Source organism: Oncorhynchus keta, chromosome 22 (assembly GCF_023373465.1).
Source record: "Oncorhynchus keta strain PuntledgeMale-10-30-2019 chromosome 22, Oket_V2, whole genome shotgun sequence".
Lineage (NCBI taxonomy): Eukaryota > Metazoa > Chordata > Actinopteri > Salmoniformes > Salmonidae > Oncorhynchus > Oncorhynchus keta.
Genome location: NC_068442.1, coordinates 18,072,702 through 18,100,626, shown reverse-complemented (window position 1 = coordinate 18,100,626; position 27,925 = coordinate 18,072,702). Strand labels below are relative to the sequence as shown.

The 27,925-nt window shown below is 45.7% G+C and overlaps 1 protein-coding gene across 1 annotated transcript in view; it reads right to left on the bottom strand.

Annotated features, from left to right (window-relative positions):
• LOC118401138 (CD44 antigen-like) overlaps positions 1–26,490 on the bottom strand; it is a 45,010-nt gene extending 18,520 nt beyond the window's left edge. Inside the window, exon 1 of the mRNA XM_035798410.2 lies at positions 26,156–26,490. Coding sequence (XP_035654303.1) covers positions 26,156–26,222 — 67 coding nt within the window. The 5' untranslated portion in view covers positions 26,223–26,490. The remainder of the gene's footprint in view (positions 1–26,155) is intronic.
• Between the last annotated feature and the right edge of the window lie 1,435 nt (positions 26,491–27,925).

The following is a 27,925-nucleotide window of genomic DNA, read 5'->3' as shown; positions in this document are numbered from 1 at the left end:
AGACGGGCTGCGGCGTTCTGGATGAGTTGTAGGGGTTTAATGGCACAGGCAGGGAGCCCAGCCAACAGCGAGTTGCAGTAATCCAGACGGGAGATGACAAGTGCCTGGATTAGGACCTGCGCCGCTTCCTGTGTGAGGCAGGGTCGTACTCTGCGGATGTTGTAGAGCATGAACCTACAGGAACGGGCCACCGCCTTGATGTTAGTTGAGAACGACAGGGTGTTGTCCAGGATCACGCCAAGGTTCTTAGCGCTCTGGGAGGAGGACACAATGGAGTTGTCAACCGTTATGGCGAGATCATGGAACGGGCAGTCCTTCCCCGGGAGGAAGAGCAGCTCCGTCTTGCCGAGGTTCAGCTTGAGGTGGTGATCCGTCATCCACACTGATATGTCTGCCAGACATGCAGAGATGCGATTCGCCACCTGGTCATCAGAAGGGGGAAAGGAGAAGATTAATTGTGTGTCGTCTGCATAGCAATGATAGGAGAGACCATGTGAGGTTATGACAGAGCCAAGTGACTTGGTGTATAGGGAGAATAGGAGAGGGCCTAGAACAGAGCCCTGGGGGACACCAGTGGTGAGAGCGCGTGGTGAGGAGACAGATTCTCGCCACGCCACCTGGTAGGAGCGACCTGTCAGGTAGGACGCAATCCAAGCGTGGGCCGCGCCGGAGATGCCCAACTCGGAGAGGGTGGAGAGGAGGATCTGATGGTTCACAGTATCGAAGGCAGCCGATAGGTCTAGAAGGATGAGAGCAGAGGAGAGAGAGTTAGCTTTAGCAGTGCGGAGCGCCTCCGTGATACAGAGAAGAGCAGTCTCAGTTGAATGACTAGTCTTGAAACCTGACTGATTTGGATCAAGAAGGTCATTCTGAGAGAGATAGCGGGAGAGCTGGCCAAGGACGGCACGTTCAAGAGTTTTGGAGAGAAAAGAAAGAAGGGATACTGGTCTGTAGTTGTTGACATCGGAGGGATCGAGTGTAGGTTTTTTCAGAAGGGGTGCAACTCTCGCTCTCTTGAAGACGGAAGGGACGTAGCCAGCGGTCAGGGATGAGTTGATGAGTGAGGTGAGGTAAGGGAGAAGGTCTCCGGAAATGGTCTGGAGAAGAGAGGAGGGGATAGGGTCGAGCGGGCAGGTTGTTGGGCGGCCGGCCGTCACAAGACGCGAGATTTCATCTGGAGAGAGAGGGGAGAAAGAGGTCAGAGCACAGGGTAGGGCAGTGTGAGCAGAACCAGCGGTGTCGTTTGACTTAGCAAACGAGGATCGGATGTCGTCGACCTTCTTTTCAAAATGGTTGACGAAGTCATCTGCAGAGAGGGAGGAGGGGGAGGGGGAGGAGGATTCAGGAGGGAGGAGAAGGTGGCAAAGAACTTCCTAGGGTTAGAGGCAGATGCTTGGAATTTAGAGTGGTAGAAAGTGGCTTTAGCAGCAGAGACAGAGGAGGAAAATGTAGAGAGGAGGGAGCGAAAGGATGCCAGGTCCGCAGGGAGGCGAGTTTTCCTCCATTTCCGCTCGGCTGCCCGGAGCCCTATTCTGTGAGCTCGCAATGAGTCGTCGAGCCACGGAGCGGGAGGGGAGGACCGAGCCGGCCTGGAAGATAGGGGACATAGAGAGTCAAAGGATGCAGAAAGGGAGGAGAGGAGGGTTGAGGAGGCAGAATCAGGAGATAGGTTGGAGAAGGTTTGAGCAGAGGGAAGAGATGATAGGATGGAAGAGGAGAGAGTAGCGGGGGAGAGAGAGCGAAGGTTGGGACGGCGCGATACCATCCGAGTAGGGGCAGTGTGGGAAGTGTTGGATTAGAGCGAGAGGGAAAAGGATACAAGGTAGTGGTCGGAGACTTGGAGGGGAGTTGCAATGAGGTTAGTGGAAGAACAGCATCTAGTAAAGATGAGGTCGAGCGTATTGCCTGCCTTGTGAGTAGGGGGAAGGTGAGAGGGTGAGGTCAAAAGAGGAAAGGAGTGGAAAGAAGGAGGCAGAGAGGAATGAGTCAAAGGTAGACGTGGGGAGGTTAAAGTCGCCCAGAACTGTGAGAGGTGAGCCGTCCTCAGGAAAGGAGCTTATCAAGACATCAAGCTCATTGATGAACTCTCCGAGGGGACCTGGAGGGCGATAAATGATAAGGATGTTAAGCTTGAAAGGGCTGGTAACTGTGACAGCATGAAATTCAAAGGAGGCGATAGACAGATGGGTAAGGGGAGAAAGAGAGAATGACCACTTGGGAGAGATGAGGATCCCGGTGCCACCACCCCGCTGACCAGAAGCTCTCGGGGTGTGCGAGAACACGTGGGCGGACGAAGAGAGAGCAGTAGGAGTAGCAGTGTTATCTGTGGTGATCCATGTTTCCGCCAGTGCCAAGAAGTCGAGGACTGGAGGGAGGCATAGGCTGAGATGAACTCTGCCTTGTTGGCCGCAGATCGGCAGTTCCAGAGGCTACCGGAGACCTGGAACTCCACGTGGGTCGTGCGCGCTGGGACCACCAGATTAGGGTGGCGCGGCCACGCGGTGTGGAGCGTTTGTATGATCTGTGCAGAGAGGAGATAACAGGGATAGACAGACACATAGTTGACAGGCTACAGAAGAGGCTACGCTAATGCAAGGAGATTGGAATGACAAGTGGACTACACGTCTCGAATGTTCAGAAAGTTAAGCTTACGTAGCAAGAATCTTATTGACTAAAATGATTAAAATGATACAGTACTGCTGAAGTAGGCTAGCTGGCAGTGGCTGCGTTGTTGACTTTGTAGGCTAGCTGGCAGTGGATGCGTTGTTGACACTACACTAATCAAGTCGTTCCGTTGAGTGTAATAGTTTCTACAGTGCTGCTATTCGGGGGCTAGCTGGCTAGCTAGCAGTGTTGATTACGTTACGTTGCGTTAAAAGAACGACAATAGCTGGCTAGCTAACCTAGAAAATCGCTCTAGACTACACAATTATCTTTGATACACAGACGGCTATGTAGCTAGCTATGTAGCTAGCTACGATCAAACAAATCAAACCGTTGTGCTGTAATGAATGAAATGAAAATGTGATACTACCTGTGGAGCGAAGCGGAATGCGACCGGGTTGTTGAGTGCGGAAGTTCTATTCAGTAGACGTTGGCTAGCTGTTGGCTAGCGAGCAGTGTCTCCTACGTTAAGGACGACAAATAGCTGGCTAGCTAACCTCGGTAAATTAAGATAATCACTCTAAGACTACACGCTCTAAACTACACAATTATCTTGGATACGAAGACAGCAAAGACAACTATGTAGCTAGCTAACACTACACTAATCAAGTCGTTCAGTTGAGTGTAATAGTTTCTACAGTGCTGCTATTCGGTAGACGGTGGACGTTTGCTAGCTGGCTAGCTGCTGGGCAGATAGCAGTGTAGACTACGTTAGGACGACGAAATACGAAGTTGCAATAGAAGTGCTGACTGTTTCACTTTGTTGTCCTCTTTCTTTCCTTTTTCTTCTGTCCTTCTTTTGTCCTTATTTTGTCTTCCTTTCTTCTGTTAACTAGATATTTTTGTTGTTATTCTTTGTAAGCTAGCTAGCTTCTTCCAGGAGAGTCCCTAGCAACTGCTTAGCAACAAGTAAACAATTCTACTAGCAATTCAGCTAGCTAAGATAACTGTACAATTTTATGAAAAATAGTTAATTTTTCAAAAGCCTGTCTTTTTTGGTTTGTTCCTTGTTTTGTCTTCTATTGAGTCTTGCAGTTCTCTTGATTTTTTCGATGTACTTCACTCTAAAAAAACATTTAAATCTCAATATATACAGGAGCTCATTTTTCAGCAGCTGCTCAATTTAAAACTATTAGCCTTGCGTTTATGACTAATAAAACTATAAAAATATGACTAATATAAATTTTATACATACAAATTATACCCATTCACAATTTTTTAATTGTATTTAGTTATTTATTTGTTACCCTCTTTTTACACATCCAATTGTCTTGTCCCATTGCTGCAACTCCCGTACGGCCTCGGGAGAGGCGAAGGTCAAGAGCCATGTGTCCTCCGAAACACAACCCGGCCACTGCTTCTTGACACAGTGCACGCTTAAAACCTCTTTGGGCTGAGATCCCGCTAACGGGAATGATATGACAACAGCCAGTGAAAGTGCAGGGCGCCAAATTCAAAACAACAGAAATCACATAATTCAAATTCCTCAAACATACATACATGTTACACCATTTTAAAGATACACTTCTTGTTAATCCCACCACAGTGTCCGATTTCAAAAAGGCTTTACGACGAAAGCAAACCAAACAATTATGTTAGGTGAGTGTCTGGTCACAGAAAAACACAGCCACCTCCTAACTCCACCTCCTAACTCCATGGGATTTGTCCATCCGGTTGGATAACCTGCTGGTCACCGTGAATGTCCAGAGGGGGCTCTTTTGGTTCGATCATCCAGCAACCCCGCTCCGGTGCCCATGGAGTTAGCAGGTGCAGCGCATAGGGAGATGGGAGGAGAGCCATCTCGTGTGCGCCATCTGTGGCCGCAGAGGACACACGGCCGGTCGGTGCCTTGTTGGTTCCTCTGGGAGTCGAGACAACAGGCAGGACACTCTGGCATCAACCCAGGTGAGTTTGCACCACACTCATTCAGAGTCCTCTGTTGATCAACTGTTTGTGCCTGTTTGTTTCCCTGAGGATTGGAAAACTGTCAGTGGATATGTCAGTGGATTTCTTAAGATTTTCCTCTCTCACAGGGAAATACCATGATCCTGGTCGTTGTGGATTGTTTTTCTAAGTCCAGTCGTCTCCTCCCTCTGCCTGGTCTCCCTACGGCCCTACAGACTGCGGAGGCCCTCTTTACCCATGTCTTCCAGCACTACGGGGTGCCTGAGAATATAGTGTCGGATTGGGGTCCCCAGTTCACGTCCAGAGTTTGGAGGGCGTTCATGGAATGTCTGGGGGTCTCGATCAGCCATACCTCAGGTTTTCACCCTGACAATAACAGGCAGGTAGAGAGAGTCAACCAGGATGTGGGCAGGTTTCTGTGGTCCTATTACCAGGACCGGCCGGTGGAGTGGGCAGCATTAGTGCCCTGGGCCGAGATGGCACAGAACTCGCTTTGCCATTCCTCCTCTCCCCCTTTCAGTGTGTATTGGGGTACCAGCCGGTTCTGGCACCGTGGCATCAGGATCAGACTGATACTCCTGCAGTGGACAACTGGTTTAGGCGCGCGGAGGAGACATGGGAGGCCGCTCGTGTCCATCTCCAGCGAGCCGCGCGTCGTCAGAAAACCAGGGCGGACCGTCACCACAGTGAGACCCCTGTGTTTGCACCGGGGGACCGGGTCTGGCTCTCAACCCTTAACCTGCCCCTCCATCTGCCCTGCCGGAAGCTGGGTCCGTGGTTTGTGGGGCCATTTAAAGTCCTGAGGAGGGTGAACGACATATGTTACAGATTTAAAAATCCCCCTTATTATCGTATTAACCCCTCGTTCCATGTGTCTGTCCTCAGGCCGGTGGTGGCTGGTCCACTCCAGGAATCTGAGGTACCGGAGGTCCCTCCTCCCCCTTTGGACATCGAGGGGGCCCCGGCGTACATCGTTCGCTCCATCCTGGACTCGAGGCATCGGGTGGGGGGCCTTCAGTACCTCGTGGAGTGGGAGGGGTACGGACCAGACCAGTTGAAGATATTTTTGGATCTTGAAGATTTATGTTAAAAACATCCTAAAGATTGATTCTATTCATCATCATCGTTTGACATGTTTCTACAGACTGTAACGGAACTTTGGACTTTGTCTGGACATAGTGCTCGTGCCTCACGAAGATGGATTACTGGGCTGAACGCACTAACAACAAGGAGGAATTTGGACATAAATTATGAACTTTATCGAAGAAATCAAACAATTATTGTGGAATTGGGATTCCTGGGAGTGCATTCTGATGAAGATCATCAAAAGTAAGTGAATATTTATAATGCTATTTCTGACTCCAGAACATGGCGGATTTTTGACTCCAACATGGCGGATATTTCTTTTGCTGGTTTGGTCTCTGAGCGCCGTACTCAGATTATTGCATGGTTTGCTTTTTCCATAAAGTAAAAAAAAAAATCTGACACAGCGGTTGCATTAAGGAGAAGTCTATCTTTAATTCTGTGAATAACACATGTATCTTTTATCAATGTTTATTATGAGTATTTCTGGAAATGGATGTGGCTCTCTGCAAAATCACCAGATGTTTTGGAAGCAACACATTACTGAACGTAACCTGAGATTTTTGGATATAAATATGCACATTTTTATGCTTGTGCTTCTAGTTCCAACAGAGCAAACTGCTAAAGCAACACTCGAGTGGTTTAAGGGGAAACATTTAAATGTATTGGAATGGCCTAGTCAATGGCCAGACCTCAATCCAACTGAGAATCTGTGGTACGACTTAAAGATTGCTGTACACCAGCGGAACCCAACAAACTTGAAGGAGCTGGAGCAGTTTTACTTTGAAGAATGGGCAGAAATCCCAGTGGCTAGATGTGCCAAGCTTATAGAGACATACCCCAAGAGACTTTGCAGCTGTAATTGCTGCAAAAGGTGGCTCTACACAGTATTGACATTGAGGGGTGAATAGTAATGTGCGCTCTCTCAAGTTTTCTGTTTTTTTCTGGTCTTACTTCTTGTTTGTTTCACAATAAAAAAGATTTATTTATTTCTTCAAAGTGGTAGGCATGTTTTGTAAATCAAATGATGCAAACCCCCCAAGATAAATCTTCATTCCAGGTTGTAAGGCAACAAAATAGGAAAAATGCCAAGGGAGTGAATTATTTCGCAAGCCACTGTAGGCAGCAGCTTCTCTGTCTTAGTGATGGCTGTTTAGCAGTCTGATGGCCTTGAGAATTAAGCTATTTGTCAGTCTCTCGGTCCCAGCTTTGATGCACCTGTACTGACCTCGCCTTCTGGATGGTAGTGGGGTGAACAGGCAGTGACTCGGTTGGTTCTTGTCCTTGATGATCTTTTTGGCCTTCCTGTGACATCGGGTGCTGTAGCTGTCCTGGAGGGCAGATAGTTTGCCCCCGGTGATGCGTTGTGCATACACCACCGTCTGGAGAGCCGTGTGGTTGTGGGTGGTGCTGTTGCCATACCAGGCGGTGATACAGCCCGACAGGATGCTCTCAATTGTGCATCTGTAAAAGTTTGTGGGGGTTTTAGGTGAAAAGCCACATTTCTGACTTTGAAAGGCTCTGTTCCTTTTGTGCCTTCTTCGCCACACTGTCTGTGTGGGTGGACCATTTCAGTTTGTCCGTGACATGTATGCAGAGGAACTTAAAACTTTCCACCTTCTCCACTGCTGTCCCATCGATGTGGATAGGGGGTTGCTCCCTCTACTGTTTCCTGAAGTCCACGATCATCTCCTTTGTTTTGATGACATTGAGTATGAGGTTATTTTCCTGACACCACACAGGAGTCGCTAGTGTGCTATGGGACAAGGACATCCCTGCCACCCACCCCTAAACCAGACAACGATGGGCTAATTGTGTGCCGCCCCATGGGTCTCCAGGTCGTGGCCGGCTGCGACCGAGCCTGGACTCGAACCCAGAATCTCTAGTGGCACAGCTAGCACTGTGATGCGGTGCAGTGCCTTAGATCACTGCGCCACTCGGAAGGCCCGTCGTCTACAAACTTGATGATCAAGTTGGAGGCGTGCATGGCCACACAGTCAGGGGTGAACAAGGAGTACAGGAGGGGGCTGAGCAGGCACCTTTGTGGGGCCCTAGTGTTGAAGATCAGCGAAGTGGAGATGTTGTTCCCTACCTTCACCACCTGGGACCCAATTTACACAGGGTGGGGTTGAGACCCAGGGCCTCCAGCTTAATGATGAGCTTGGAGTGTACTATAAACTGAGGGATCAAGCCCTGAATGCAGTTTAAATCGAATCAAATCAAATGTTATTGGTCACATACACATGGTTAGCAGATGTTAATGTGAGTGTAGTGAAATGCTTGTGATTCTAGTTCTGACCATGCAGTGATATCGAACAAGTAATCTAACAATTTCACAACAGCTACCTTATACACACAAGTGTAAAGGAAGGAATAAGAATTTGTACATATGGTTGAGCGATGGCCGACCGGCATAGGCAGGATGCTGTAGATGGTATAGAGTACAGTATATATATAGTGGGCTCCAAAATTACTGGCACCCCTGACTGGCAATGCACAAACAATACTTAAAAAATATAAACAATATAATTATGGAGATAAACTCAAAATACCAACATGTGAGAAATACTGTACTTTATTAATGTTTCAATGGAATGGAATGTCCTTGATGATCTTTTTGGCCTTTCTGTGACATCGGGTGGTGTAGGTGTCCTGGAGGGTAGGTAGTTTGCCTCCGGTGATGCGTTGTGCAGACCTCACTACCCTCTGGAGAGCCTTACGGTTGTGGGCGAAGCAGTTGCCATACCGGGCGGTGATACAGCCCGACAGGATGCTCTCGATCATGCATGTGTAAAAGTTTGTGGTGTTTTTGTGTTTTTGGTGACAAGCCAAATTTCTTCAGCCTTCTGAGATTGAAGAGGAGCTCTTGCGCCTTCTTCACCATGCTGTCTGTGTGGCTGGACCATTTCAGTTTGTCCGTGATTGGCTGACAGCCATGGTATATCAAACCATATACCACGGTTTTGACAAACCATACATTTTTACATTTTTACTTTTACTAATTATGTTGGTTTATAATAGCAATAAGGCACCTCGGGGGTTTGTGGTATATGGCTATTCCACGTTGTGTCATGCTTAAGAACAGCCCTTAGCCATGGCAGAGTGTATTTGCCATATACTACACCCCCTTGGGCATTATTACTTAGGTATATACAGACAGCAAAAAAACTTCAGTGAGTACTACAGTAATGTAAAAAAAAAACACGACAGTGATTACTATAGTATACAGTGCCTTCGGAATGTATTTCAACCCCTTGACTTTTTCCACTTTTTGGGGGGGTTACAGCCTTCTTCTAAAATTGATTAAATTGATTTTTCCCCTCATAAATCTGCACACAATAGCCCATAATGACAAAGCAGAAACAGGTTTTAAGAAATGTTTTGCAATTTGTTAAAAATGAAAAACGGAAATATGACATTTACATAAGTATTCAGACTCTTTGCTCGTTGAAGAACACTCTAATTGGGCAAATGTAGCACATTTTTTGTTGTCTGAGGGAGGGAAATGGTGTAAATTAAGAGGACTCAATATGTTTTGAAAGATGAGACGTTGATGATTATTATAAATATCGCTTTGATGTCATACAAGCAAGCCAAACAATGCATTCTGCTTTCATGTCATAAGTTATATTAGTCCCACTGTTACGCCAGTGTGACTTAGGACTTCTAACCCTGTTTAAACGTTGTGTGTTTGAGCTACAGACTTCTGGGTTGTACAATTTGTCTGTGTGATTAACGGGGGCTGACCTAGATCGGTGTTTGTGAGACAATGGAGGATTCCGAAGAGGCCAGGGGCTGGTTCTTTTTACAAAAATGTCATAGAGTCAGAATGGTTTGAGCTACAAACTATTGAAAAGCTGAGACTCTAACGGGCACGCACGTGTAAAGTTTTTTGGTCAATGACGCTCACAAGCTACACTAGAGTCGTTAGAAGGTTGAGGGGTTCCCAGGACATCGTGTCTTTTATAGTTCACATAGTTGCTGTCACAAACTACAAACAATTATCACTAGTTGGATATTAATTTTCCACTAAGCAACATTTTCTGTACTTACAGCATTCATATAAATTCCTTTTTTTATCAGGTTTTTGCCTTGGCTGACAATTTTATTTTGACATTTGTCAATATAACTTATGAATGCAACTGTTCATGTCAAATTGTGTTGTGTTATACTTGTAGCTCTGGCCGTCCTGAAACGAAAATGGCGAAACACTTCAAAGTGAGGCTAAATATAAGCACTGGATATACAAGTAGAAGAAATAATTAATGAATGAAAAGCCCATTTTGCTGGGGTCTGATAGGGTTACAAGATGACGTTGCGTCATACCCTGGGTTGTTCTGAACCTATGTTTGTCTATTGTGACAAAAATTTGCCACAGAACACTCACCAAAATATATAATGTACTTGAATATACCCACTGGGCACAGACGTAAGTTCAAGGTCTATTTCATGTTGGTTCAACATAATTCAATTGAAATGACGTGGAAACAACTTTGATTCAACCAGTGTGTGCCCAGTGGGTATGTGCACCAACATTACAATCTGTTTCTCTGAATTGCCTTGTGAACGCCTGACATTGCAAGATCATATTTTATAACTTAGGTAGTCATATTGGTAATAGAACAAGCTTTCAAATGATGACTACCTGACCCAGACCAGATTGCGATTTAAAATGGGCCGTTTTTGTTGCAACTTGCATCTATCCCAGATTTTCCAGTAATATTTGTATCATGTTACTGAATGTATCCAGAGTATTTTCAGATTTCATTAACAACAAATGTGACGAACAGTGTAATGTTTGGATTCAGTCTGGTGTCAGTCTGGTGTCAGGTGAACTGTCGTGTCCTCAACTTTGGTGTAATAATTTTCCCATAATCTCCAAAATGTTCCCTTTAAATTTCTACTATGCTTATGCATATACTTTTAATATTCTTCTTTAAGAAACATTTCAATTTAGCCCTATTGTCACGTTCTGAACTTTATTTCCTTTGTTTTGTCATTATTTAGTATGGTCAGGGCATGAGTTGGGGTGGGCAGTCTATGTTTGTTATTCTATGATTTGGGGATTTCTATGTTTCGGCCTAGTATGGTTCTCAATCAGAGGCAGGTGTCATTATTGGGGCGGCAGGGTAGCCTAGTGGTTAGAGCGTTGGACTAGTAATCGAAAGGTTGCAAGTTCAAATCCCCGAGCTGACAAGGTACAAATCTGTTGTTTTGCCCCTGAACAGGCAGTTAACCCACTGTTCCTAGGCTGTCATTGAAAATATGAAATTGTTCTTAACTGACTTGCCTAGTAAAATAAAGGTAAAAAAAATAATAATTGTTGTCTCTGATTGAGAATCATACTTAGGTAGCCTGGGTTTCACTGTTTGTTTGTTTCCTTGTCTGTGTTTTTCTCTACACGGTACTGTTTTGGGTTTCGTTCGTTCCACGTTTATTATTTTTGTATTTCAGTCGTGTTCATGTGTAGTATTTCTTATTAAAAGAACCATGGACTCTTACCACGCCGCGTATTGGTCCTCTGACCCTTCTCGCCTCTCCTCTTCGGAAGGAGAGGAGGAAATCCCTTACACCTATCCATATAGGCCAATTTCCATGAGAATAAAAGGTCAAGGATTTAAACATAACTTCACTCCTTTTGCAAACATGCCCTGTTCTTTGGCCTGTACCTCACAAACATAGAGTTAAAACTTCCCTAAACACAATATAAAAACTGCAAATACAACAACACACTTAACTAGATGACATTATGTAACCAATTGTTTAAATACAATATGGCTAACATTTGTCTGTGATGTGCCCCTCATTTTATAGTACAACAACACTATCTCATTGGATCTTCTGGCAGAAAATAACGGGTTGAACTGCAAATGAACAGGATGTGGTGCGCCCACACACAGAAGCACACACACAGAAACACACACACAGCAACAAACAGAATCATTATCATATCAAGCCTATCGTATAGGCTTCCGATCACTTTTCCACAGTCAGTTGCTAAAATGGTGAACAGGACATTTGCATCTGGGTGAGAATCTATTCTGTGACACAATCATACAGTCTTGTGACATACCGAAATAAGAAATGGGAACTACAGTATTGGGGCAGCCGAGTGGGAATTACCGTGTCTCTACCTCGTCTCTTTCTCAGTTGTGCACCGGGGCCTCCCACTCCTCTTTCTATTCTGGTTAGAGCCAGTTTGCCCTGTTCTGTGAAGGGAGTAGTACACAGCATTGTACGAGATCTTCAGTTTCTTGGCATTTTCTCGCATGGAATAGCCTTCATTTCTCAGGACCAGAATAGACTGATGAGTTCCATTTTGAGCCTGTAATCAATCTCATAAATGCTGATAATCCAGATACTCAACTACTCTAAAGAAGACCAGTTTAATTTATTCTTTAATCAGGAACACAGTTTTCAGCTGTGCTAACATAATTGCAAGAGGGTTTTCTAATGGTCAATTACAGGAGTGATGGTTGCTGATAATGGCCCTCTGTACGGCTATGTAGATGTTTCATAGAAAATCTGCCGTTTCCAGCAACAATAGTTATTTACAACATTAACAATGTCTACACTGTATTTCTGATCCATTTGATGTTATTTTAATGTGTTTTTCTTTCAAAAACAAGGATATTTTCGAAGCTTTTTTTACATTGACATTTTAGTCATTTAGCACATGCTCTTATACATTTTCTTGAATCAGCAAAGTCAGTGCTAGCAGAAAAAACGAGTATAAGAGTGTAAGAGTTATTTCACAGTGCAGTTGTGATTTCACCTCCAGAAAAGGGCCTTCAGAGCTCTAGGAATATTACATATATTCATCTTCTGAGGAAGTTTGTAAAGATAGTCAGAATAAAATGGATAGAAATATTAGATCAATATGTCTATAGACTGCAAAAGCATGAACATCATGAGCACACACACACACTCACATAGGAAATCTCACCCCAGATATCCTATCCTATGGTGCTTGCTGATACATGATTACCATAGCGACAGAGACAAACATCAGTTGCGAAAGATGTGGTTCAAGCGATCATTGTGTTTTGTCTTTTGTCTCCAGGGTGTTGGGCACTGGCAGAATAGCAGGCCAAGAGGATAAGTGTATAGGGACAAGAGGGGCGTCAAGAGCGAGGTCCGTAGGGCTGATCCGCTCGTTTCAATGCCTGTCTTCATCAATCTCTGTCTGAACCTCTCCCTCTCTCCCTCCATCTATCACTCTTCTCATGGGTTTGGCTATACACAGCTTTGATCATCAATGGACATTGAGTTATTCAGTTTAAACTTTGTTCTCCCTCCACATACTGTAACATCAATATTCTTAGAGTGTCAGGCCTTATTGTCTACAGACTGCAAAAGCATGAACATCATCTGCACACACACACACACACACACACACACACACACACACACACACACACACACACACACACACACACACACACACACACACACACACACACACACACACACACACACACACACACACACACACACAGGATATCTCACCCCAGATATTATATCTCCATGGTACTTGTTGATATAGGACTACCAATGGCAACAGGCACAAACATCAGTTGCGAAAGGTGTGGTGCGAGCGAGAATTGTGTTGTGTCTCCAGACTGTTGGGCACTGGCAGAGCAACAGGTCACGACGATCAGTGTATAGGGATAAGAAGGACCATGAAAGCAATGGGTCCCCCTAGTGCTGAGCCACCCGCTTCAATACCTGCCTACATCTATCTCTGTCCAAACCTGTCGCTCTCCATCTCTCTCTCTTCTCATGGGTTTGGTGCTACAATTCGTCTACCGCCCTGACACATCCAGAGATGACACAATCTCTATTGCACTGCACACTTCCCCCACCCACCTGAACAAAAAAGGAATGCATATGTGAGAATGCTCTTCATTGACTACAGCTTGGCCTTCAATACCACAGTGCCCTCTAAGCTCACCACAAACCTCACAGACCTGGGACTGAACTGCTTCTTATGCAACTGGGTCCTGGACTTCCTGACGGGCCCCCTCCCAAGTGGTGAAGATAAGCAACATTAACTCCTCGAAAGTCCTATTCTCAACACAGGGGCACCACAAGGGTGCATCCTCAGTCCCCTCCTGTACTCCCAGTATACCCACGACTGTGTTGCCTCACACAGTTCCAACTCTATCATCAAGTTTGCTGATGACAGTAGTAGGCCTAAATGACAACAATTATGTGATAGCCTTACAGGGAGGAGGTAGGCACTCTGATGGCGTGGTGTCAGGTAAAAAACCTGAACGTCAGCAAAACAAAGGAGCTGATTGTGATCTTCAAGAGGAACCAGGTCGGGCATTACATCCTTATCAACTGGGCCGCTGAGGAGAAGGTCAACAAGTTTATTGGCTTGCACATCTCTGAGGAGCTGAAATAGTGAAATCACACAGACACCGTAGTGAAGAAGGCATGACAGTGACTCTTCAAACTCAGGATGCTGAAGAAATGTGGTCTGTCCCCGAGGGCCCTCACAGTGTTCTACAGGAGCACCATCGAGAGCATACTGTCGGGCTGCATCACACCCTGGTACGGCTACACCACCGCCGCGGACCGCAATGCGCTAAAGAGGGTGGTACGCTCAGCTGAACACACCATTGGGTGCACACTGCCTTCCCTCCAAGACACCTACAACACCAGTTGTTGCAGGCCAAGAAGATCATCAGTGCGAGCATAATTGCAAAAGGGTTTTCTAATCATCAATTAGCCTTTTAAAATTACAAAACTTGGATTAGCTAACAACGTGCCATTGGAACACAGGAGTGATGGTTGCTGATAACTATGTAGATATTCCATAAAAAAGTGCAGTTTCCAGCTACAATATTCATTTACAACATTAACAATGTCTACACTGTATTTCTGATCAATTTGATGTTATTTTAATGGACAAAAACATTTGATTTTCTTTCAAAAACAAGGAAATGTCTAAATGACCCCAATCTTTTGGAATGGTATTTTATATATATTTTATAGCAGGCTATCATCATAATTTTGTCTGACATGCCCAAAATTCAGACCTGTTGATAGAATTTGACCCTTCGCAACAAGCAGAGATTGACTAGTGACTACATTTTGCATTGAATTGTGGCTCATACTGTATCTACCCCAGAAGTGATCAAAGTTATTCACTCGTTCCCTCGAGCTAAATCGAGGACCGAGGGGGCAACGTTCGTGAATTGGACCTCCACTTAAGATGACAGTCAAACTGCATCCGGTTTCGACAGGGATTTCCTGGGGAAAGTGGCTAGCGCGAGGGCTGAGGTTGTAGAAATAACATGTTTGGACTGCAGCCTTGGCCACTTTGATAGTTGGTTTTGAAATGTAGGCCTGAATTTGTCAGACAGGACAGACGGAAGCAACTGCTGCTGCACCTGTGGCGGTTTCTAACTCTCCCCTTCCTACCAGCTCATCGTCTTCCTCCCCTCGGGAGCCTCCCATTATGAGGAGCATCCTGGGAGGTGTCGTGGGTTCCTGCTCCAATATTCGCTGGTCTTCGAGTTGCAGGCATCATCATTTCCATCGAGCATTCCAAAGTGGCATATGTCATCTCCTTGCTCCCATGACGGCTCTGGCCTGGGCCAAGGCCATCTGGGAGCAGCAATCAGACATGTGTTTCAATTGGCAAAGCTTTACCAAGGAGATGAGGATTGGTTTTGGTCACCCCATAAGTGGCTGCTCAAAGACTCATTGTGCTTCTGCAGGGCAGCCGGAGTGTAGCTCACTCGCCATTGACATTCGGACACTCGCCGCTGAGAGCAGTTGAAATAGAGGCACTTCACTCAGTCTTTCTGAACGTACTCAGCGAGGTTCTCAATGATGAACTGGCTTCCCGGGACAACCCTGATAGTCTGGAGGAGCTTATCGTTCTGGCCATCTGGATTGACAAGCGGACAGAGGGGTCCCGAGTTGGTTCCAGTGTTTTGGGCCCCGCTGAGGGAGTCGATTCCTGTCCTGTACACCATCAGGGTTCTCAGTTCAACTATGGTTCTCCTTCATATCCTTCAGAGGAGCTGATGCAATTGGGAGGCACCAGACTTTCCTCTCTGGAGAATCAGATACAGTTTCCTGTGGCCGATATGGTACACACCTTGCTTCCGGCCAACCTGCGGTGGGACAATGGACAGTTGGACATTCCTGCTTTCATAGACTCTGGGGCTAATGGCCGTTTTCTGGATCGCACTTTAGCTCGCCAACAGAGGCTGCCACTCACTAAGCTGGACACTCTGTTGTCGGTCACTGCGCTGAATGGTCAACACCTAGGATCTGGGAAGATGAAGAAACTCACCATGCCTATTCAGCTATGAGTTCTGGATGACCATGTGGTGCTTATCCAGTTATATCTGGTGGTCTTTCCTGAGCTACCCCTGGTTCTTGGACATCTGTGGCTTTCCACCCATAATCCTCAAATTGGCTGGCCTTCGGGAAGAGTTCTGGGATGGAATCCTTCATGCCAGTTCACCTGCCAGCATCTCTCTCAACACCTTTCCAGTCCTGCTCGTCTGGAGACTTCCGATCCTCCTGTTCATCTGGCTGGGAATGACAAGACTGATCTTTCCCGTGTACGTTGGGATTACTGTGATTTGGGTCAAATCTTCAGCAAACAAGGGGCCAGCAAACTACCTCCTCACAGGCCCTATGATTGTGCCACCAACTTCCTGTCCAGTACCACTCCTTTGAGAGGAGGGCTGTATTCTCTCTCAGGTTCAGAGACTGCCGTCATGAACAGTTATAGTAAGGAGGCACTGGTGGCTGATTTTATTCGGCCGACCACTTCACCTGCAGGAGGGGTGGTTTTCTTTGTTGGGAAGGAGGATTGGGGATTATGTCCCTGTATTGATTACCGGGGTTTAAATAACATTACCATCAATAACCGTTACCCCCTTTCTCTTATGTCATCAGCTTTTGAAAGACTCCAGGGAGCTACCGTCTTCTCTTAATTGGATTGATGGAACACGTACAATCTGGTGCGCATTAGACAGGGAGATGAGTGGAAGACAGCATTCAACACTCCTAATGAACATTATGAGTTCCGTGTCATGCCGTTTGGTTAATGATGTGCTGCGCGACTTCCTTCACCAGTTTGAGTTTGTGTACCTGGATGACATCCTCATCTTCTCCAAGTCCATGGCTGAACAGATCCAACATGTCCACCAGGTTCTTCAAAGACTCTTCACTTGTTAGAGAAGCCCGAAAAGTGTGAGTTTCACGTTCCTCAGATCTCCTTCCTGGGGTATGTACATCGTATCTCAGGGCTGTGTACTGATGGACTCCCAAAAGGTAGGAGAGGTGGTCAACTGGCCGCGACCCAGCATGGTCAAGCAAGTTCAGCATTTTTTGGGTTTCACTCATTCTACCGGAGATTTGTGAAAGACTTTAGTGCTGTGGCGGCGCCATTGACAAGGCTCACCAAGGACTGGGCTGGGCATGTATGCTGGACCTCTGCTGCTGAGAAGGTGTTCCAGGACCTGAAACGTCATTTTTTTTCTGCACCCACTCTCGTTCATGCGGATCCTTCTCTTCCCTTTGTGGTAAAGATGGATGCCTGTGACTTTGGCGTGGGGGCGGTTCTGTCTCAGCACTCGGCGAAAGACCAAAAGCTTCATCCCTGTGCCTTCTTCTCCAGGCATATCACTCCAGTGGAGAGGAACTATGATGTCGGCAATTGGGAGCTTTTTGTGGTTAAACTGGCTTTGGAGGTGTGGCGTCACTGGTTGGAAGGCTCGGACAATCCCTTTACGGTTTAGACTAACCATAAGAACTTGGACTACATCCAGGAGACTAAACGCTGACAGGCTCATTGGGCTCTCTTCTTCCCTCGGTTCAGATTCACGTTATCTTACCATCAGAGCTCTAAGAACGTGAAGCCAGATGCCCTTTCCCGCCAGTTCCCCAGCTTAAGTGAGGATCAGCCGCTTGAATCCATCATCTCATCCTTGCGCGGGTTTCCTGGGGTATAGAGAGGAAGGCACAAGGTAGGGAGGCGATTCCAGACACCCGTCCACCTAACATACTTTTTGTTCCTCTTGGGGCCAACGGTCAAACTGAGCAGGCGAACCAGGCTCAGGAGACCGCCTCACAGTGCTGTGTGTCTGCCAACCCCTTTACTTGCAGTCAGCCTCCTTCCCTGGGTGGAGTTTGCACACAACACTCTCCAGTGTTCCTCCACTGGCCTTTCACCATTTCAGGTGTTGTACAGTTACCAGCCCCCCCCTGTTGCCTGATCAGGAGATTGAAGTGACAGTTCCTTCCACTCAATGCCTCATCTCTCATTGCCGCCAGATCTGGGAGAGGGCTTGGTCAGGGCTCCTGAGGTCCTCAGCTTGGGTTCAACAACAGGCCAACCGTCCTCGCCGCCCGAGTCCCCTCCCGCGTCCAGGCCAGATGGTCTGGAGGTTTTGGTAGGGATCTGCCGCTACGTGTGGAATCTAGGAAGTTGGCTCCCTAGTACGTTGGGCCATTCAAGGTTCTATGGCGCATCAATCCAGTGGCCTATCGTCTTCATCTTCCCCGGTCCATGAGGGTTCATCCCACCTCCACATCCTGTTACAGGTCAGGTTTTCTCCCTTGAGTGTACTACCTTTTTTATTTTTATTTTATTTTTTTTTATGCCATTTAGCAGACGCTTTTATCCAAAGCGACTTACAGTCATGTGTGCATACATTCTACGTATGGGTGGTCCCGGGAATCGAACCCACTACCGTGGCGCTACAAGCGCCATGCTCTACCAACTGAGCTACAGAAGGACCACTACCTGAAGTTGCCACTGGGTTACTTCTAGTATCCAGGTGACCCTGATTGGGCTTATTGGGATCACATGCTGGATGACTATTTAGGATCCTCTGTGGACAGGGCCAGTTGCTGAAGTCTCATGTTTTGTTCAGTGTTCTCGTGTGCCCTTGCTTTGTTGTTTTGCTATGAAGACCTTAAGTCAATATTCTGGATTTACCAATACCTCTACCTGCTGCTTTTCCTTCGCCTGGGTCCGAGTTCGTACTAGCACTAATGTCACAGAATTTGTCCATGAACTCAAGATAACGTTGATGTTGTTAAATTACTGACAAATTACTGTACCAGAGCAAAATCGTCCCAGTAACCAAGTTTCCACCCAACCTTTGTATGCAACTAAAGTACATGAAGAATAGTTTTTTTTTTACTACAGGCCTGATGGAAACCTTACATTTCTGGTAAACTTTACATAATACGCTAGATAAGGTGGGATCTTTTTGTGTCTGTCAAATTAATTGTGCGAGAAATGCTGGTGGAAACACCTTTATAAACAAATGTTGATATAATAGCCATCATATAGAAGTAAACTTATTTAAGTAAACGTATTATTAACGCGTTTATTTGTTTTGTGTACCTCCCACTATGAAAGCATGCAGTTTATTAGGAGAAAGTATTGATGAAAATGCATGGTGATGAGCTTGATGCTTATGTCACGTCTACTCCCGCTCCCCCTCTCTGGTGCTAATTGTCGCCAGTTTACTCATTATTACGTACACCTGCCACCATCATAACGTGCACCTGTGCCTCATGAGACTCACCTGGACTCCATCACCTTCCTTATTACCTCCCCTATATCTGTCACTCCCTTTGGTTCTTTCCCCAGGTGTTATTGATTCTGTTCCTGTGTTTTATGTCAGTACGCTACTTGTGTTTCTTTCCATGTTTAATTTATTATTAAATTCACTCCCTGTATTTTCTTCTCGACTCCTAGCGTACCCGTTACAGAATAACAGCTGGCTCGTCAGGCTTCCATGCCTCAGCTTGTTCAATAGGTTCTCAAGCCTGGGTTGGCTCGTCAGGCTTCCATTGCCGAAGCTACTGGGGATGCCTCAACTAGCTCGACAGGCTTCCATGCCTCAGCTCGCTAAACAGGTTCTCAAGCCTCGGTTGGCTCATCAGGCTCCCAGGCCTCAGCCGGCTCGTCAGGCCTCAGCCGGCTTGTCAGGCTCCCACACCTCATCTGGTTCAACAGGTTCCCATGCCTCACCTGGTTCAACAGGTTCCCCCGCATCAGCTTGACAGGTTCAAGCCTCAGCTGTGGCTGGATCCACGTGTCGGGGAGGGGGTACTGTCATGTCTACTCCTGCCCTCCCTCTCTGGTGCCAGTTTACTCATTATTACGCACACCTGACACCATCGTTACCATCGTTACATGCACCTGTGCCTCATGAGACTCAACTTTCTGATTACCTCCCCTATATCTGTCACTCTTTGGTTCTTTTTCCAGGTGTTGTTGATTCTGTTCCTGTGTTATATGTACCCTACTCGTGTTTCTTGTTTTGTTCATTGTTTCATTTATTAGTAAATTCACTCCCTGTACTTACTTCTCGACTCCTATCGTACCCGTTACAGCTTAGCTGCCTTTTCACAAATGAAAATAATATTGCTCTTTTGACCATAATAATCTCATCATGTAGTTAGATACCCAAACTGTATCTGCGAGCTGTTGGCTAGAGCACCCGTGCCAAGAACGGAGTGGGCAATTTCAAAATATATAAAGCAAAATATTTGTGACAAAATGATCAGAAGAGTAAAAAATGCGATGGAAACCAATTTTACTTGTATGTTTTATTCAGTAAATGGGAATATAGTTTTTATGTCGATAAAAAAATATTTGCCTGAAAATCTATCGTCAATCGGATGGAAACCTAGCTGTCTGCATTATTTTACAGCTGTCTGTTTTGATGTCTAAATGATTTTACTTGTGTATCTGACAGTTCAGCCTGGTCTCATAGACTACACACAACATAGTAAACATAAATGCGGTACACTCAAATTACAAAAAGTTTTTACTGAGTTACAGGAAATCAGTCAATTGAAATAAATAGATGTGGCCCTAATCTATGGATTTCACATGACTGGGAATACGGATATGCATCTGTTGGTCAAAGATATGTAAAAAAAAAAAAGAAGAAGAAAAAAGAAAGAAAGGGTGTGGATCATGCAGTGCTGCCTCATGCAGCTCAACAGATCTCCTTCGCATAGAGTTGATCAGGCTGTTGATTGTGGCCTGTGGAATGTTCTCCCACTCCTTTTCAATGGCTGTGCGCAGTTACTGGATATTGGTGGGAACTGAAACACTCTGTCATACACGTTGATCCAGAGCATCCCAAACATGCTCAATGGGTGAGGTCTCTGGTGAGTATGCAAGCCATGGAAGAACTGGGATGTTTTCAGCTTCCAGGAATTGTGTACAGATCCTTGCGACATGGGGCCGTCTATGAATATGTTGAAACATGAGGTGATGGAGGCGGATGAATGGCACAACAATGGGCCTCAGGATCTCATCATGCTATCTCTGTGCATTCAAATTACCATCGATAAAATGCTATTGGTACACTGTCCGTAGCTTATACCTGCCCATACCATAACCCCACCGCCACCTTGGGGCACTCTTTTCACAACGTTGACATCAGCCAACCACTTGCCCACATGACGCCATACATGCTGTCTGCCATCTGCCCAGTACAGTTGAAACCGGGATTCATCCGTGAAGAGCACCTGTGAAGAGCAAGGTGACCATTTGCCCAATGAAGTCGGTTACATCGTCGAACTGCAGTCAGGTCAAGGCAAGGGCAACGAGTATGCAGTTGAGAATCCCTGAGACGGTTTCTGAAAGCTTGTGCAAACCCACAGTTTTATCAGCTGTCTGAGTGGATGGTTTCAGACAATTCCGCAGGTGAAGAAACCGGATGTAGAGGTCCTGGGCTGGCATGGTTACACATGGTCTGCGGTTGTGAGGCCGGTTGGAAGTACTGTCAAATTCTCCAAAACGACGTTGGAGGCGGCTCATGGTAGGGAATTCAATTCTCTGGCAACAGCTCTTGTGGACATTCCTGCAGTCAGGGTGCTTCCTTCAAAACATCTGTGGCATTGTGTTGTGGGACAAAAATGCACATTTTAGAGTGGTCTTTTATTGTCCCCAGAACAAGGTGCACCTGTGTAATGATCATGCTGTTTAATGAGCTTCTTGATATGCCACACCTGTCAATTGGATGGATTATCTTGGCAAAGGAAAAATGCTCACTAACAGGGATGTAAACAAAATTGTGCACAACATTTGAGAGAAACAAGCTTTTTGTGTGTATGGAAAATGTCTAGGATCTTTTAATTCAGCTCATCAAACATGGGAACAACATTTACATGTTGCGTTTATATTTTGTTCAGTATATTATTATATCTTACATGAGACAGATGGTTAATTAAGGCAAAAACTAAAGTAGGGTGGTTGGTTGGGGTGGATGGGTGAGAGTATAATAGTTGACTTAGATCTTCTACCTGTCTGACTGCAGTTTGCTTTGCCACCCACAGCACAGAGTTGTGGAGAGTCAATGCACTCACAGCAGTTCCCTTATTAACCCCATGCGTTAACTGATGACGTGTCACATTTCGAAAGTGAACAAATGTTTAGGGCATCAGTTTAACTGCCTGGCCCAGCCCTTTGGTGTACACTAGAGGCCTAGCAGAGGCAGGAAGTTGAACAGGAAGTTACTTTACCATTAGTGCCGGTTGGGCACAGAGACACATGCACACACACATGCACACACACACACACACACACACACACACACACACACACACACACACACACACACACACACACACACACACACACACACACACACACACACACACACACACACACACACACACACACACACACACACACACACACACACAACCACAAACCCCTCCCCAACCACACAAACATACCCACACACCCCACAATGTGTCTAAACTTGAGAAAAACATCACAGACCTGGCATCACAGACCTGCCCAGGGTGGATCAAAGTGAACACAGTGTTTGGACGACTGAAAAGAGAGGGAACCCATGATTCAGAGGTGTTACCATTAGCATGCAGGGAGTGTGGCCATGTGCTGCTTTGTCACTCCAAGATCCTGCTATTCCAAGGCAGTGACTCTAGAAAAGCTCTATTGTCAGTTAATGGAGTTGAAAGGGCCAGAGACCACAGAGGGTCTGGATATACAGAGGCTGCTAGCTAGGAGAAAAGGGAGCTTTTAGCGCATGCCAGAACCTCCAGGTGCTTTGACTGGAAGAGAAAGGCTCCTCTCTCTCCTATAGCTATACACAGCATATTACACCACACACTCTAGTAAACACTGTACACTGGCAACCACCACCACACACATTAGTCAATTTGCAGTTTGTGCTCTCCTAGCTGTCTTATCAGACTTGAAAGCCAAACAGCTCTTTCCCACCTGTCTGAATTTCTCTGATGCATCTCTCTCTCTCAAATATCAACTATGTCAGTACTGTATACATACAATTTAATAAGGACATACCAAATAAATGCAAATACATTCCCATATATATGTAGGTACAGTTTAAACCATTCTCACACCTATCTTTTTAAATGGATCAGATTATTCAAACTCCTGATGGTAAAGATTCAACACTGAGTCATACTCAGGCACTATTTAAAAGAAAGAAAAATATTTACAATAAAAAAGCTTATTCAGATTCAGATTCTATGCAGATCCCTCCTTGCCTTCCAAATAATCATTCAGGCCTCCCAAAGAATATCAAAGAACCCTTTCTTACAAAAAAAAAACGGTTCTTAGGATGAAAAAGGTTCTAGGTATAACCCTTTGCCTTACAAAGAACCCTCGTCTTCCAAAAAGGGTTCTACAAATGAAAATTATTCCTTCTGCAAAGAATCCTGTTGGAACCCTTTTTCTAAGAGTGTACATTTCTCACAGACTCTGGCAATATCAGTGTGACATTGATCTTGTGTACCATGTTCTTTCTGTTAATCTCTCTCTCAGTAGAAGACGGTGCTGTCAGCATGTATGTTGTGGCTATCCCTCACTCTGCTGGTCACAGGATCCACAGAGCCAATAGACCAGTGGTACAGGAGAAACATGAGATCCCTTCACACAAAACTCACCAAAGCAAAGTCACCTGAAGGACTCTCTTTTTCTCTTCCCCTTCCTCAATCTTTCTCTGACTCCCTCTGACTCCCTTATTCCGCCTTTCTTCTTCTCTTACTTTTTTGAAGGCTTGGCATAAAGAGGTTCTGCTTCTCAAATCTCAGTGACCCGTTCATTTTCCCCATTATGTCTTTCAAAGACTTTCAGCTCCCACCTCTTAAATCCAAATTGAGAAAACATTTGAGTTATTACATGATTACCGACTTGCAGTAAAATCTCACAGAAATGCCATAGAAAAATACACTTAGCTACAGCCGCTGTATTGGTCCCGATTACAAAATGTAGTCTGGTTGGTGATTTGGGGGGGTGGGGTTAGAGATGGCTGGGCTTGCCTCATGCATTAAGGATCTGTATACATTACAGAGAGAGGCCTTTGGAGCAGCTTTGCCTGGGCTACAAAGACTTCAGTGTATATGATCAGGGAAGAGAAGGTAGGGCCGGGGATACAGCCTTGCTACCGGCGAGCATGAGACTCACAGAGAGGCTTTAAACCGTAATTAATAGGTTTAACAACGTTCTGGGAGATACAGTAGGGCTGAAATACAGTTTAAATGCCGAGCAGCTTCTGACTGAGAGAATGGGCCACCAAAAGCACTGGAGAGGGGGATGAGGCTGAAACTCAATGAAAGAGGAAGAGAAGAAATTGCTCAATTTTGTGATGGCCAGGCTGTGACACCTACGGGTGGTTGGTAGAGAAAGCTAGAGGAGGGTAGTACAAGGGTCAAGCACGTGTCCATGCAGATCAGATGGCAGGTGACAGTACTCCCAGCTTGCATGGGCACAAGCCCCCTTTGTGAGGCCCTAGTCCTGCTCCACAGGGGCCTCTCACCGACCCTCAACTTGAAATGTGATACCCACAGGTATGGGATGGGTAGTTACGCTAGGGGAGCAAATACATGTACACAGACTGGGGGCCGGCTGGCCTCGATGGTGTGTGTGTGTGTGTGTCCAGCCTGGACAGACACAGACTGATCTGGCCCTGTGCATACCTTTAGCCAGGATCTGATCAATCAGGCCTTGTCTAACATGCTCTGAGGAGCGGAGTAAAGCTGGCCATTAGCCAAGTCACCCTGAGCAAACAACCTAGCGATGGGAACAGCCATCATAATATTTCTATAACATGGACATGCATGGATGTTGCATGAATGTTTTTTTTTTGTGTGTTTGCGAGTGAAGTGGATGCAATAGGAGGCGTCATTAACCAGAATGGGTAGGAGAGCAAAACATTTTCTGAAGGTCAAATTTCAAGGTACCTTCTATTGCCTTGGACATTACAGAACCACATGTGGACTGGATCCACAGTAAAGCGAGAGCCATTGTAAAAAGCCTCCATTAATAGGATCTTGGTTTACATGGATGTCTGGATGAAACACATGTCCATGAGTCCTGCTGTTAATGATGTGCTTTAGGAGGAAAGACTGCAGCACATTTAGGGTTCAAAGACAAGGCCAGGGTAGGACGAGCTGTAACCACCCCTGGATTGCATTTGCCAGACACCCAATTACTGTTAACACACACACGTGTGCGCGCACACACACACACAGCTATCAGCTCCTTACAACACTGCATGCCCTAAGCTTAAACCATTGGGCAAACAAATATACAGTAGAAACACATGGGGGAAATGTGAACACACGCCCCTCTGTTTCTAAACCTTTAAACACACACACAAGAGACCTTATACCTCCTCTCTTGTTTTCCTTTAAACCGTTCATATTTATAGCTGTATGTTGGCTGTGATTTGGCACAGAGCCAGAGAGGAGGCACAGTGATACCCGTCCCGTCCCCTCCCCCCACCCAGCCAAGTCAAAGAGAGGGAGACTAAGCCAGACCTGTTTGATTCAGCACCAACTTCCCCTCCTCAAAAGATGCCCCTTTGACATACATCCAATCAAGATCCCTCACTGAAAGCATGAGGGAGCGAAAGCCAAAGACAATTAAAGAGAGAGGCAGAGGATTTGATGAGTTTCCTCCTTTGTGTTAGAAAATTAGCATTAAAGCACGTCAACATATCCCTAAGCTGTGGTCGGACAATGAGTAAAGCTCTTTCGTACCCTCACATTGATTGAAGAGCAGATAGATGCTTTCTGAAGGCTACAGTGGCAAAACAATACCAAGAATACCTGAATGGATGAGAAAAGAGCAGCTGCCCGAAATGGGCTCATCGTTTTCTTCCCTAACACACTCTCCGGTAAGTGTGTGTCTGAGTGTGCGTGTGTGAGAGAGCACGAGCGACTGTCTCCTTTGTGTCTGTGCTGTCATGAGTCTCAGACTGCCAGACGTAAGCTTGTGTAGCCTAGCGCACGTTGCTTTACCAGCGTCTACACATCCATTTGGCACTGCCTCAGCCTATCGTTCTCACTCCTTACACACAAATATACACACTATACATGCTCATCAACTGTGTCGCCATAAAATCCACCAACAAAGGAGAGTGTTTCCAGGCTGAAACCAGAGAAAAAAAACCCAGACAAAGAGGCATCCGCTGAGCAGAGAGAGGTGCAGTGCCCTCACCTTGAGCCGGTTCCGACCTGGAAGAGGCCAGTAATCCTAAGGTGACCCCCAAGAGCAAAGTCCACATCCTTGGGCTTAGCGTCTGGCGATGGCTGGGTGAGTGACTGGAGGAGGAGGCGGAGGTGTGTATGGTCTCTCCAGTGGTCCTGTCTTCTCTGTGCCAGGAGTGAGGGGTGGTGTGTGTGTGTGTGTGTGAGAGAGAGAGAGAGAGAGAGAGAGAGAGAGAGAGAGCGATAAAAAGAGAGAGAGGTTGTTGTGGGTGTCTGGTAGCTATTGGAGCTGAGACAGACTTTGGCCAACTTTTTTTATATTCTGTGTGAGAGAGAGGGTTTCAGAGCTTAGTGACACACAGGCAGAAAGGGGAAGAGGGTGGTGCCGGTGTGTACACACCCTTCTGCTTCTCCCTCTCTTGCTCTCCCCCCCCCCCTTCCCTACCTTGTGCAGCCTCTCTTTCTCTCTCACACTCTCTCTCTTTTCTCCTTCCTGTCACGGTTAGTTTTTTATTTTTTATTAGCTTGGAAGGTGCCCCTCTCTTGTGTTTTGCTGACTATCCCCTCTCCTTCTCTCCCTCTTCTACCTTTCTTAAATTCTGTCTCTGACAGCAACAGTTTCTGAGTGCATCTGGTCTTTTGTACATTCCTTGCTCTGCTTTCATTTAATCTAATTTTTCTCCAGTAAACCTCTCTCACTCGCTCTCCTCCTCTCTCTCCCCTTCTCTTCCCAATCTCAACAACTGCCATCATACAGTGACACTATGTCATGAAATAAAGCAAACTTTTATTCTTACCATGGGCTTTTTCTCAAGACCTTCCCTATCCTAGCCTCTTTTCCATTGTAACTAATAGGTTAAACGACTAGATAGATTTCGACCATATTAATATTATAGATCAGTGGCCAATGAGAATTCAAGGTGAGCCTATATGAAACAGAACCATGAACTGACTGGACATACACTGCCTTCAGAAATGATTCATACCCTGTGATTTATTTCACATTTTGTTGTGTTAGTCGCAATTCAAAATGGATTAAATAAAAAATAATCTCACCCATCTAAACAATACCCCTTAATGACAAAGTGAAAACATGTTTTTTAGAAAAATGTTCAAATGTATCAATTAAATACAGAAATATCTAATTTAAATAAGTATTCACACCCCTGAGTCAATACTTTGTAAAAACACCTTTGGCAGCGATTACATCTTTGAGTCGTCTTGGGTATGTCTGTATCAGCTTTGCACATCTGGATTTGTCGATTTTCTCCAATATTTTCTCAAACTCTGTTAAGTCAGTTGGGGAGCGACGGTGAACAGCAATCTTCCAGTCTTTGAACAGATTTTCAATTTGATTCAAGTCCGGGCTTTGCCTGGGCCACTCAATGACTTTCACATTGTTGTTCTGAAGCCATTCTTTCATAGCTTTGGCTGTATGCTTGGAGTCATTGTTCTGTTGGTCGTTTGCACTCTGAAGAAGGGTGTCATCAAGGATTTGCCTTTATTTGGTTCCATTCATTGTTCCTTCTATTCTTACCAGTCTCCCAGTCCTTGCCACTGAAAAGCCTCCCCATAGCATGATCCTACCACCACCATGCTTCACGGTAGGCAGGGTGTTAGACGGGTGATGAGCTGTGCCTGGTTTTCTCCAGACATAGCGCTATGCATTCAAGCCAAAGAGTAAAATGTTTCTCTCACAGACCACAGAATATGTTTTCCTTATGCTCTCAGTCTTTCACATGCTTTTTTGCAAACTCCAAACGTGCTGTTACGTGCTTTT